Raw genomic sequence first — 13,449 nt, forward strand, 5'->3', positions numbered from 1 at the left:
CTCCTCCACCCATGCACCGTCCTTCCCCCTCCGCCGCCGCCACCGGGTACCGCCCCCTCTTCCAAGATGTCGAAGCAAGGTATGGCGAAAAATTCCCCCTACCTCCATTTCTTTCCATCATGATTTGTTCCTATTCTTGGTGCGAATTTGGTGGTTTAGGTTTGTCGGTGGTTCATATGTGGTGTAGAATATGCTTAGGAATGGAGTTGTACTAGTGTTTTTAGTATCAGTTAGGCAGAAACAACAAAGTTTGAATTCAGATTCTATTAAGTGAATAAGGACAAAGTGAATAGCTATTAAATTCAGGTTGTATATTGTGTGAACTGGGATTGTTACAGAATATTGAGTGTGAATCATTTGTGTTTTGTGTACTATGATCATTGTAGCATGGTAATCTTGCTCATATAGTTAGTTTACAACTGTGGTGATAATTTGAAAGAATGATCTTGCTTCCTTGTTTAAACTACATAGACTAGTCCCAGATGATAATTTTACTAGGTTATGGTGATACACTTTTTTTAGTGAAATTCCATGCCTAATTTTAGTGAGAGTCTGAAGAAGCAAGCAACCGAAATAATTTGCCACTTTGTATTGTTGATTTCTGCTCAAGTGTTCAGTTCTGGGCCGTAGTTAAGTTTAGTTTAGTTGATCTGCTTCGCCACCAACACCTTCTTGCAATGACATGCTCACAAATTGATCTATTTTGCCATCTTTTCTCAAGGCCAGTTCAGTTGTAGGAAATAGTTTCCATTTAGTTGTCTTCAAGTTCAGTTCTGGGCAAGCTTTTGCAATTCGGTTTAGTTCAGTTAGGGGCAACAGCTGCCATTCAGTACAATTTAGAATTATGCACATGCAAAGGTTGCCATTTTGTGGAACATTCAAGTAAATATGCACAATTTGGAACTTAATAATTCTTGGTCAATATTAGTGCATTTATTCTCTAATGATTTGTTAGTGATGACCACAATATTAGTGTTAATGTACCTATGATCAATTTGTCTATGATCAATTTGAAACATGAGCATTATTAATTGGTCTCTTCTACTTCTTATCGGAGATGGGGGGAGGCCGCCACCGTAGGCCGCGCTCTGCCACACTGGAGTACGAGTTGGATGCTTTCGAGTTCTTCACTATCATACTTAAGAATTCCTCCAGGAGGCAGGTATATAAAAGGAGAGATCTCCCCTTCACCCATCTCTTTATGATAACTCTACTGTTTGCTACATCACTCCTTGACCCATACTACGGAGGCTGCCTGACACTTTTATGAAGATGCTAGACGGCCATCGGCTAAAGAATGTGAAGCTATGACAGGCCGGCAGCGGGCTTCGCAGGCATTGGGACGTGGAGTTGGTGATCAGGTACGGCCACATGTACCTGTGTCGTGGCTGGGAGCACTTCTACCGTGCCTATGACCTGCAGCACAGGTACTTCCTTCTCTTCGGATATGACGGCGACGCCATGCTCACCGTGAAGGTGTTCAACACGAGTATGTGTCGCATGCGCTACCAGGACGATGATGATGCCAGTATGTTCTGCCTCTTCTTCCTCTACATTTGGCTTTGTCTCACATCAATTGTTAATGGTCATTATTGCATTTGGTCAGGCAATGGGAGCAGCAACAGCTACTCTGGCTGCAGCAAAAGCAGCAGCGAGGATGATCCGGAATGGAGTGGGGAAGAAGAGGATCATAGTGGGGATGAGGAGGTGCAGGCTGATGACGGGAAACAGATGGTGGTGGCTGAGGATGACCTAGCGATGGTGCTGCCTGAAGATGGCCTCGCGATGGTGGTGGAGCCTGACAATGACCTCGCGATGGTGGTCGCACCAGCGATCCCACAGCCGGGCGACATGACCATGCCAATTGTGGCAGAAGACTACATCCAACTGCCTCCACCGCCTCGCTGCTCTTGGCGCATCAGGATGAGGAAGGAGAAGGAGAAGAGGAAGGAGGGGTGAACTATGTCAGGTATGTTAGATCTCCAAAATGATCTATATATACTTAGCTTTGTTTCCTCCGAAATGACATAAGTTATCTCTAATATGCTAAGTTATCTCTAATATGCTTAGTTTCCTAGGTTTGCATAATAACCTTGCTAACCTCATAAATGTCATATACTTAGCTTGTTGTCCTCTAAAATGACACAATAAGCTTAGTTAGGTCAAAAATGGCATAATTAGCTACGTAAGCTCAAAAATGGCATTTTTCTTCTTATTTACCCTATTTAGTCCATTTATGACATAATTTAGCCTATTTAGTCCACAAATGACATAATAAGATGAAGAAAATCAAGGAAGAGGAAGAAAAGAAGGAATAGGAAGAAGAAGAAGAAGAAGAAGACTAGAAGAAGAAGAAGAAGAAGAAGAAGAAAAGTTTCTTCTTATTCTTCTTCTTCTTCTTCTTCTTCTTCTTCTTATTCTTCTAGTTTTCTTCTTCTTCTTCTCCAAAATGAAGTTAGCTCTAAGTTAGCTCTAATATGCTTAGTTACCTAGGTTAGTTCACTCAAAAATGGCATAATTAGCTAGGTTAGCTCCATTTTACCTAAGTATGCTAACTTCTCCTTCTTCCTCCTCTTCTTTTTCATTTTCTTCTTCTTCTTCTGATTCTAGTCTTCTTCTTCTAACTTTCTTGTTTCCCATTTTGCAGATTTAATTCACTATATGGAAGCTTGCATGGATGGAGTGCTTGTTTCCCTGTTCTTCTTTTTGTTTGTATCGATGAAAAATGTGGAACTTGTTATATGGATGCATGGGACAATGTGTTGGATGAACATTGTGATATTATTGTAATATGTATGGATGGAACTGTGTTTCTTATGTATGTATGTTGTCATGGATGGAGCTATGAGTTGGATACATCATATGTCTGTTGTGCCTGTGTAAAAATATATATGTGTATATCTGTGTGTGAATTCCTGTGAAATTAAATGGATATAAATAAAAACTGGGGATATATAGCCTCTTTGTCGTCTGCTAGCGGACGGAAAAGAGGACACGTGGCAGCCACCTATAGGAACTGGGAACACTGGTTGCCTATTTGGTCACTTTGCCGTCCGCTGGCAGATGACATAGCTGGCCACATGTCAGCTTCCCAGCGATGGCCTAGCTAAGCTCTTTGCCGTCTCTCAGCGGACAGCAGAGGGCGCCATTAACCCCCTAACGGCTCTCACCCCACCCCACTGCCGTCCGTTCTCTTTGCCATCTGCTTGCCTCGGATGGCGGACAGCATAATCCTTTGACGTATGTTTCTAAGAAGTGGACGACAAAGAAGGCCTTTGTTGCCACGTGTTCAGACGGATAGTTTGTCGTCCGCTGGCTGACGGCAAAGGAGTTTGCTGTCCGGGATCCGTGCCTTTGCCGTCTGCCATGGCGGACGGCAAAGAAGCTAATTCCAGTAGTGCACCATTACATTATGGTGTTCCAGGTGGCATGAGTTGTGAAACTATTCCACATTGTTTTAAATGAAGACCAAACTCGTAACTCAAATATTCTCCTCCACGATCAGATCGTAGAAACTTTATTTTCTTGTTACGATGATTTTCCACTTCACTCTAAAATTCTTTGAACTTTTCAAATGTTTTAGTCTTATGTTTCATTAAGTAGATATACCCATATCTGCTCAAATCATCTATGAAGGTTAGAAAATAACGATATCCGCCACGAGCCTCAACATTCATCGGACTGCATACATCGGTATGTATTATTTCCAATAAGTCATTAGCTCGTTCCATTGTTCCAGAGAATGGAGTTTTAGTCATCTTTGCCATAAGGCACGACTCGCAAGTATCAAATGATTCATAATCAAGTGATTCCAAAAGTCCATCTTTATGGAGTTTCGTCCTGCGCTTTACACTAATATGACCCAAACGATAGTGCCACAAATAAGTTGCACTATCATTATCAACTTTGCATCTTTTGGCATCAATATTATGAATATGTGTATTCCCACGATCGAGATTCAATAAACCATCAACATTGGGTGTATGACCATAGAAGGTTTTATTCATGTAAACAGAATAACAATTATTCTCTATCTTAAATGAATAACCGTATTGCAATAAACATGATCTAATCATATTCATGCTCAACACAAACACCAAATAACATTTATTTAGGTTCAACACCAATCCCGAAGGTATAGGGAGTGTGCGATGATGATCATATCAATCTTGGAACCACTTCCAACATACATCGTCACTTCACCCTCAACTAGTCTCCATTTATTCTGCAACTCTTGTTTCGAGTTACAAATCAAAGCAACTGAACATATATAAAAAACCCAGGGGTTACTATAAACACTAGTAAAGTACACATCAATAACCTGTATATCAAATATACCTTTGTTCACTTTGCCATCTTTCTTGTCTACCAAATATTTGGGGCAGTTCTGCTTCTAGTGACTATTTCCTTTGCAGTGGAAGCACCCAGTTTCAGGCTTAGGTCCAGACTTGGGTTTCTTCTCCTAAGCAGCAACTTTCTTGTCGTTCCTCTTGAAGTTCCCCTTCTTCCCTTTGCCCTTTTCTTGAAACTAGTGATTTTGTTTAATCATCAACACTTGATGCTCTTTCTTGATTTCTACCTTCGTTAATTTCAGCATCACGAAGAGCTCAGGAATCGTTTTTGTCATCCCTTGCATACTATAGTTCATCACGAAGTTCCAATAACTTGGTCATGGTGACTGGAGAACTATATCAATCACTTATCTTATCTGGAAGATTAACTCCCACTTGATTCAAGCGATTGTAGTACCCAGACAATCTGAGCACATGCTCACTGCTTGAGCTATTCTCCTCCATCTTTTAGCTATAGAACTTGTTGGAGACTTCATATCTCTCAACTCAGGCATTTGCTTGAAATATTTAACTTCAACTCCTGGAACATCTCATATATTCCATGACGTTCAAAACGTCTTTGAAGTCCCGATTCTAAGCCGTAAAGCATGGTGCACTAATCTATCTAGTAGTCATCATATTGAGCTAGCCAAACGCTCATAACGTCTGCATCTGCTCCTGCAATAGTTTTCCACCTAGCGGTGCATCAAGGACATAATTCTTCGGTGCAGCAATGAGGATAACCCTCACATCACGGACCCAGTCCGCATCACTGCTACTATCATCTTTCAACTTAGTTTTCTCTAGGAACATATAAAAAACATAGGAAAGCTACAACGCGAGCTATTGATCTACACCATAATATGCAAAATACTATCTGGACTAAGTTCATGATAAATTAAAGTTCAATTAATCATATTACTTAAGAACTCCCACTTAGACAGACATCCCTTTAGTCATCTAAATGATCACGTGATCCAAATCAGCTAAACCATGTCCGATAATCACATGAGACGGAGTAGTTTTCAATGGTGAACATCACTATGTTGATCATATCTACTATATGATTCACGCTCGTCCTTTTGGTCTCCAGTGTTCTGAGGCCATATCTGCATATGTTAGGCTCGTCAAGTTTAACCCGAGTATTCTGCGTGTGCAAAACTGGCTTGCATCCATTGTATGTGAACATAGAGCTTATCACACCCGATCATCACGTGGTGTCTCGGTAGGATGAACTGTAGCAATGGTGCATACTCAGGGAGAACACTTATACCTTGAAATTTAGTAAGGGGTCATCTTATAATGCTACCGCCATACTAAGCAAAATAAGATGCATAAAAGATAAACATCACATGCAATCAAAATATGTGATATGATATGGCCATCATCATCTTGTGCCTTTGATCACCATCTCCAAAGCACCGTCATGATATCCATCGTCACCGACTTGACACCTTGATCTCAATCGTAGCATTGTTGTTCTCTTGCCGATAACTTTGTTACAAAACATGATCAACTCATACAACAATTTATATCTCATCATGTCTTGACCATATCACATCACAACAAGCCATGCAAAAACAAGTTAGACGTCCTCTACTTTGTTGTTGCAAGTTTTATGTGGCTGCTATGGGCTTCTAGCAAGAACCGTTCTTACGTACGCATCAAAACCACAACGATTTTTTGTCAAGTGTGTTGTTTTAACCTTCAACAAGGACCGGCCGTAGTAAAACTCGATTCAACTAAAGTTGGAGAAATAGACACCGCCAGCCACATGTGTGCAAAAGCACATCGGTAGAACCAGTCTCATGAACACGGTCATGTAATGTCGGCCCGGGCCACTTCATCCAACAATACCGCCGAATCAAAGTAAGATGTTGGTGGCAAGCAGTATGACTATTATCGCCCACAACTCTTTGTGTTCTACTTGTGCATATAACATCTACACATAGACCTAGCCCGGATGCCACTGTTGGGGAACGCGGTAATTTCAGAAAAAATTCAACGATCATGCAAGATCTATCTAGGAGATGCATAGCAACGAGAGGGGAGAGTGTGTCCACATACCCTCGTAGACTGAAAGCGGAAGCGTTTAGTTAACACGGTTGATGTAGTCGAACTTCTTCGCGATCCAACGGATCCAAGTACCGAACGTACGACACCTCCGCATTCAGCACACGTTCAGCTCCTGATCCAGTTGAGGACGAGGGTGAGTTCCCTCAGCACGATGGCGTGGCGACGGTGATGATGATGCTACCGATGCAGGGCTTCGCCTAAGCACTACGATGGTATGATCGAGGTGTGTAACTATGGAGGGGGGCACCGCACACGGTTAAGAGAAACTTGTGTGTCCTAGGATGCCCCCTGCCCCCGTATATAAAGGAGGGAGGGGGAGGCCGGCCGGCCCTATGGCGCACCCCAAGAGGAGGAGTCCTACTAGGACTTCCTAGTCCTAGTAGGATTCCTCTCCAAGGAAGAGAGGAGGAAGGAAGGAGATGGAGAGGGAGTAGGAAAGGGGGGCACCACCCCCTTCCCCTAGTCCAATTTGGACCCAAGGGGGGCACGCGGTCAGCCCTCCTGCGGCCCTCCTCTCTCTCCACTAAGGCCCATGGCGGCGCATTACTTCCCCCGGGGGGTTCCGGTAGCCCCTCCGGCACCCCGTTTTTACCCAAAACCACTCGGAACACTTCCGGTGTCCGAATAACATAGTCCAATATATCAATATTTATGTCTCGACCCTTTTGAGACGCCTCATCATGTCTGTGATCTCATCCGGAACTCCGTACAAACTTCGGTCATCAAAAATCATAACTCATAATACATATTGTCATCGAACGTTAAGCGTGCGGACCCTACGGGTTCGAGAACTATGTAGACATGATCGAGACATATATCCGATCAATAACCCATAGCGGAACCTGGATTCTCATATTGGCTCCTACATATTCTACGAAGATCTTTATCGGTCAAACCGCATAACAACATACGTTGTTCCCTTTGTCATTGGTATGTTACTTGCCCGAGATTCGGTCATCGGTATCTTCATACCTAGTTCAATCTCGTTACCGGCAAGTCTCTTTACTCATTCTGTAATGCTTCATACCGCAACTAACTCATTAGTTACATTGCTTGCAAGGCTTATAGTGATGAGCATTACCGAGAGGGCCTAGAGATACCTCTCCGATACACAGAGTGACAAATCCTATTATTGATCTATGCCAACACAACAAACACCTTCGGAGACACATGTAGAGCATCTTTATAATCACCCATTTACATTGTGACGTTTGATAGCACACAAGGTGTTCCTCCGGTATTCGGGAGTTGCATAATCTCATAGTCAGAGGAACATGTATAAGTCATGAAGAAAGCAATAGCAATAAACTTATCGATCATTATGCTAAGCTAACAGATGGGTCATGTCCATCACATCATTCTTCTAATGATGTGATCCCGTTCATCAAATGACAACATATGTCTATGGTTAGGAAACATAACCATCTTTGATTAACGAGCTGGTCAAGTAGAGGCATACTAGGGACCATATATTTTGTCTATGTATTCACACATGTACTATGTTTTCGGTTAATACAATTCTAGCATGAGTAATAAACATTTATCATGATATAAGGAAATATAAATAACAACTTTATTATTGCCTCTAGGGCATATTTCCTTCAGAAAGGAGCAGGAGAGGACGGGAGTGTGATGGCGGCTGCAAGATGAAGGGGAGGGGCCGAGTGGGAGTGGAGGCTAGGGTTATGAACCAATCAGGCACCATCCTCACCCAGACGTGAAACCCAATCATCCACACCATGCCATGCACAGCTACACACGTGAAATGCCATGAATGCCCTCGGCGGGGCAGTGAAATTTCTGGCGGGGCCACTTGTCTTTTACGATGAAAGGATTGCACCGGGCACGCCTACAGCCAAGGCCACTGGGACGCAAGGCCCACGAACGTCAGGCCCCACGGTTCAGCCAGATAAGATCATAATCCTGAAGTGTATTTGTTTTTACTATTCATTGCTTCGAAGCCGATTTTATTTGACGGCCAGGAATCACCCGAGAGAAGATCGGACGGTCGGAAATTCATCAAGACGCAGATTGGACAACCCAAAAGCTCAAATCGCTGAGAAGCCCCATGTTCAGACGTGAATCTAGCTATGGGATAAGAATGATTTCCTCAGAAAAAGATACGACAGCCATACTAATAATCCCATCCCCTCGGCAAGGGAACACCTGCTCATTGACAAGAATGATCCTTTTGGGTAGCAAAACGGCTGAAGCCCTGGACACGCGCAACCGGGCCATTTTGTCGTTTTGCCCACATTTCAACTGATGCGTTTGGGGCTTGGGGCGCGGCTATGTCTTGGATTTAATTTTCCTTTTTTTGAGAAATATGTCTTGGAATTTTTTGTTGGGGGTGAAAACTTGTATTACATAATCACAAGATCCTTACAATCATTAAAGATGAAGCAACTTCCGGGCCAGACCCTAATCAAGTCATAGTTCTGCCCTCACCTCTAGCAAACTTAACTAAACTATCACTAACATTATTCTGAGTACAATTAACATGAGTAATACAAGAATCACGAAGAGACAAGAGATGCCTAGTTTCCTTGATGAGAGAAGCGTGCATCTATTCTCTTCCCGGCCTTGGATCAACTTGACAACAACTATGAAATCCATCTCAATTATGATAGGTAAGTCACATCTCTGAAGATCCTGACTGGGCCGGCGCCAACGACGGGCGTCAAACTCCTTGGTCATCATTAACCGATGCAATGGCCAGGGCCACTATGAGCACTAGGTTAATGGGGACATGCGGCAGCGCCACCTACACTTCGTGAAACCCACCGAGCGCTGCACCCGGCGCCGCTCCAATTCAGTCGATCAGCTGTGGTAGTACTCAGGGGGATGCGCGGTGTAGCTAGGACATACTATATTCAAGTTGGAGCTTGTTGTTGCGGGGACAGACTATCACATTCATAAGCCAGAGAACCACCGATTCATCGCAGTGCTTGTACTAAGCATGGGTATGGTCATGGAGCCAGAGGGGATTTATCATTGATCGAGCTACTTAGTAAGCGCCCTCTTCGATTCACGGGATTTCTAGAACATGGGACCAGAAAAAACACAGAAATATAGTGTCATTCTAGTAGCATTGGCCATTTTCCCTACTTTCCTCCACATTTTATCAATTGGTCATGAGACATAAATAGTCATGGATAGTTATAAGGATACTTATCCAAAGAAGGAATGCTTCGGCGGTTGATCGCTCGCCGGTGAGGCTTATCATTGCTGATCTCAAGGAGTTGGAGTCGTTCTTCTCGTCTTTTCGCTTTAGCCATGTAAATCATTTGTCTAATGTCGCGGCGCATATTCTAGCTAGATCTTCTGAGTCTTCTAGTGACTCTATTTTTCATGTAACCCCTGATTGTATTCGCTTCGGGAGGCACTCTCTCTTGATTATCTTTGATCAATAAAGAGCAATATTCCTAAAAAAAATCATGGATAGTTATAAGGAGAGTATCCTTCATTATAGGATAAGAGAATTTTTTTTATTAGTCTTAATCGGAATAGTGTCTTGCTAGTGAGGGGCCTTTATTGAACGCTAGTTTGAATATTCTCCAAACTGTAGTTAATCAATGTCCATTTTTCTAGTTCTTTTTTGGTATTAATGTGTGTATCCCTCTTAAAAAAGCATACATTTTCGGAAATGTTAACACCCACACGTGTGGGCGTTTGCATCTCGTCCACACGCGTGAATCCGCGTCCGTTCGTGAGCGCACGAATCTTGGCATGATTCTAGCGTCACGTAGGACTGGCCTGGTGTGTGGGCGTTCATCCGGTCGCCCACATGGCTGTTTCATCACACGGGAGGGGCTGGTGTGTGGGCGTTCAGCAATTCGCCCACATGTCATTTTGCACGCACGCACAAGGGCTAGTGTGTGGGCATTTGCCATCTCGCCCACACGCCCGTCTCCTCTCCCACACCCAAGCTGCTAGTTGCCACGTGTTTTACAGTGCACATGGCAACTGCCCCTAGTGTGCTTTATAAGAAGGTGGCAACTCCTCTTTTTTACCCGAGTTGCCATGTGTTTTGCAGGGTACACCGTAACTGCCTAGTGTGCACGTAAGCAGATGACAACTCGACTCTTTCCTTTTACATGGCAACTGCCCTACCATGCTTGTGAACACATGTCAATTGCTCTAGTGTTAGTATGTGGCAACTCCTAAAATTTTGAAATCATGACAACTACATTAGACTAGATCATACATGGCAACTGCAGTTGAGCAACCATGACAACTGCAGTTGTCCGACATGAAAACCATAGTTCAACGACATAGCAACTGCAGTTAAACGAACATGGACAAGGGTCTGGACCATGGCAACTGCGGGCGCACGGTGACTGTCACGCGTGGCGTGCGGGACCAGGAGGTACGAGGCCTGACATACGGGCGTGTAGGAGTTATCAACTTCGCCCACACACACGCATGTGAGAGGAATTGGGAGGGAAAAAAAGAGGCGTGTGGGCATTAGTTGTTTTGCCCACACGTAGGTGTGCGGGCCGTTCCTCTTATACACTACACAAAATGTGTGGGCGGACTCTCTAACGCCCACACGTGTGGCACTTATCGGCGTCCTACATTTTTTAGCAGGTAGACAATATGCTTTTTGTCAAGCCGGTCAACTGCACCAAAAAGGAACATCAGTTACGTACTCGGATTTGCTATGAAAAATAAGTATATATCTCCTTGTGTTTTAATACTCCGTTGGTTCTAAAATATTTATTTATGAAATCTCCCATGAGTATAATTGGATCATTAATCTTTTGTAGGAACATGTAACAACAATGTAATTGCCTTAGATCAGTTGTTGTCACTAAACAAAAGAAATGCTTTTGTCACACGAGGTAAAATATTTTCATCACACAAAAACCATGGAAACAACTTAATAACTGATGTTTCCATTGCAAACCAACATGTGGTTGAATGGTTAGAGGGACTGTGATATTTCCAATCCACCAGGGTTCAAATCCTGGTGTTCGCATTTATTCCTGAATTTATTTCAGGATTTCCGACGATGCGCATTCAGTTGAAGGAGATGTTCCCGTCGACGATGAGGCGCCTACGGTAACTTCGTAAATCTCAAAATGATATGCCGGCGCAGTCTTTTAGAGGCACTCATAGAGGTAGGGTATGCGTGTGTACGTTCATAAGGGTGAGTGTATGCGTGTGTATGTTTGAACAAGCTTCCGCTTCATATAGTAAATACAATTCCACATAGTACTTACGATACAACGCCTTGTTCAGAGGTCCAATTCTTCGACTTTAGTATTTATAGGTAATTTAAATGGTTTTGGACAAATCTAATAGCACAATTACTATCTGTGAATGTGAATAATATTTTATTTGTAAAAAATAATGAATTATGATAGTATGCTTTCTAGAACGTTGTGTATTTCAGATATCTGCACGTGCATACAAATATATATATATAAACTAGCATTTGCATTAAAAATGTTAATGCACGCTCATCGTATTTTATTTTTCCACTTGAATTTTTGGACATTGTTTATTGGTATCTCTTGCTTTTATTCCCCTGAGCTCATATGATTTTATTCAGAAAAATCAGCAATGTTATAATTTGTGCCAGCCACACATTTTTAGATTTGACAATAATATAGAAAGAACTGCCAACGCTTATAATAGTAAAATGACATTTCCATATTTTTCACGAATTATATTTAGTGCATATTCACTTTGTTTGACGCAACATATATTCTTGGAAACCACGGTAAAAGTGTTACTTTGAAGTTTGAAGATCATGAAAATGACCTAAAGTACTTGAATTCTATTCGGAAGGGTTTTTATATTGAAAATCTATTTATACTTTAATTAATCTCCATGGTATCTATCTGTACCAACTGTATCGATACCACTCGTAGGTGGCCCAAAGGGCATCTCGGCTCTGATCAGAAACAAGTGTTTACTGCACTATTTCCGGGATCAGTAAGCAGTGCCTCACTCATTCACTTGACATACAACTCTAATAAGCTGTGGGGCCAAATAATTTTCCAAATGCAGGTCCAGTCTTTAATGAGAAGAAAATGTTTATAGCTGATGCATGAAATATAGATGATAGGAAGCTGGTTATCGTACATGTTGCAAAGTTCCCAACTACGGATAATTTGGTGCACCATACAGACAACAAGATAAGTCCACAGAATAGATCACTGGGCACAAAAAACAGACTATCAAGATGACACTGGAGCCAATAAAGATACAAACCCAATATATATTTAATATAATTGTAGCCAAATACAAATATTGTCACGCGTCGGAGTAACATGGATACAAATGAGACGACATTTTATTTTTCAGCAATACACGGAGACAGGCGACGGATACCCAAAGTAGATGCAAGCACGGGAAATTTACCAAAAATTACGGTGACAAAGTACGTACGTAGCATGGACCAAACTGATTGAGAAGCAGGCGTGGACGCAGACGTGACAAGGTCGTCAGAGGCCTCACTTTTGGTGCTCTGCTAGGATGATGGGCACCGGGGGCTGGTGGGCGAAGCAGTTATCGTTGCACCTGCAGTCGTTCTTGAGCACACAATCGATGAAGCGGGCCTTGACATGGTCGCCCGTGCCGCCTGCTAAGATGCACTTTCTGGCGCATGCGCAGTTCTTGGAGCAGATGCAGTCACTGGCGGCGGGAACCTCGCCCGTCGTGTGGATGCAGGCTTGGTGGTGCGGCGGCACTGGCGGCACTAGGACGGCGTGAGCCACCGCGGCGAACAGGATGACCAGCAGCATGCCAACGGCAACCATCTTCGTTTGGCCGCCGGAAGCCATCTTCGTTGTGTTTGTGTGTATCTTCGCAATGAGAGCCAGTTGTTGATGCATCTATTGCTCCAGGTCTTGCTATTTATAGAGAGGAAACCAACGTCCCTGCCCCCACCCTTTGTGGCTTGTCAAGATACATACACGAAGAGAGAAGAAAGGAAAGCGAACATGCACCGTCAGCAGTGACGCGGAGCAATCTCGCTGAATTGCATCATGGATACGACGTCACACGGAAGATAACGTCGGCAAGGAAAAAT

The 13,449-nt window shown here is 43.1% G+C and overlaps 1 protein-coding gene across 1 annotated transcript; it reads right to left on the reverse strand.

The window, feature by feature from the left end:
* Positions 1-12,616: 12,616 nt before the first annotated feature.
* Positions 12,617-13,233, reverse strand: LOC119305752. Its single transcript, XM_037582192.1, has one exon. It carries the CDS (start codon positions 13,199-13,201, stop codon positions 12,872-12,874), a length of 330 nt encoding a protein of 109 aa, XP_037438089.1. The 5' UTR covers positions 13,202-13,233; the 3' UTR covers positions 12,617-12,871.
* Between the last annotated feature and the right edge of the window lie 216 nt (positions 13,234-13,449).

Source organism: Triticum dicoccoides, chromosome 5B (assembly GCF_002162155.2).
Source record: "Triticum dicoccoides isolate Atlit2015 ecotype Zavitan chromosome 5B, WEW_v2.0, whole genome shotgun sequence".
NCBI classification, from domain to species: Eukaryota; Viridiplantae; Streptophyta; class Magnoliopsida; order Poales; family Poaceae; genus Triticum; species Triticum dicoccoides.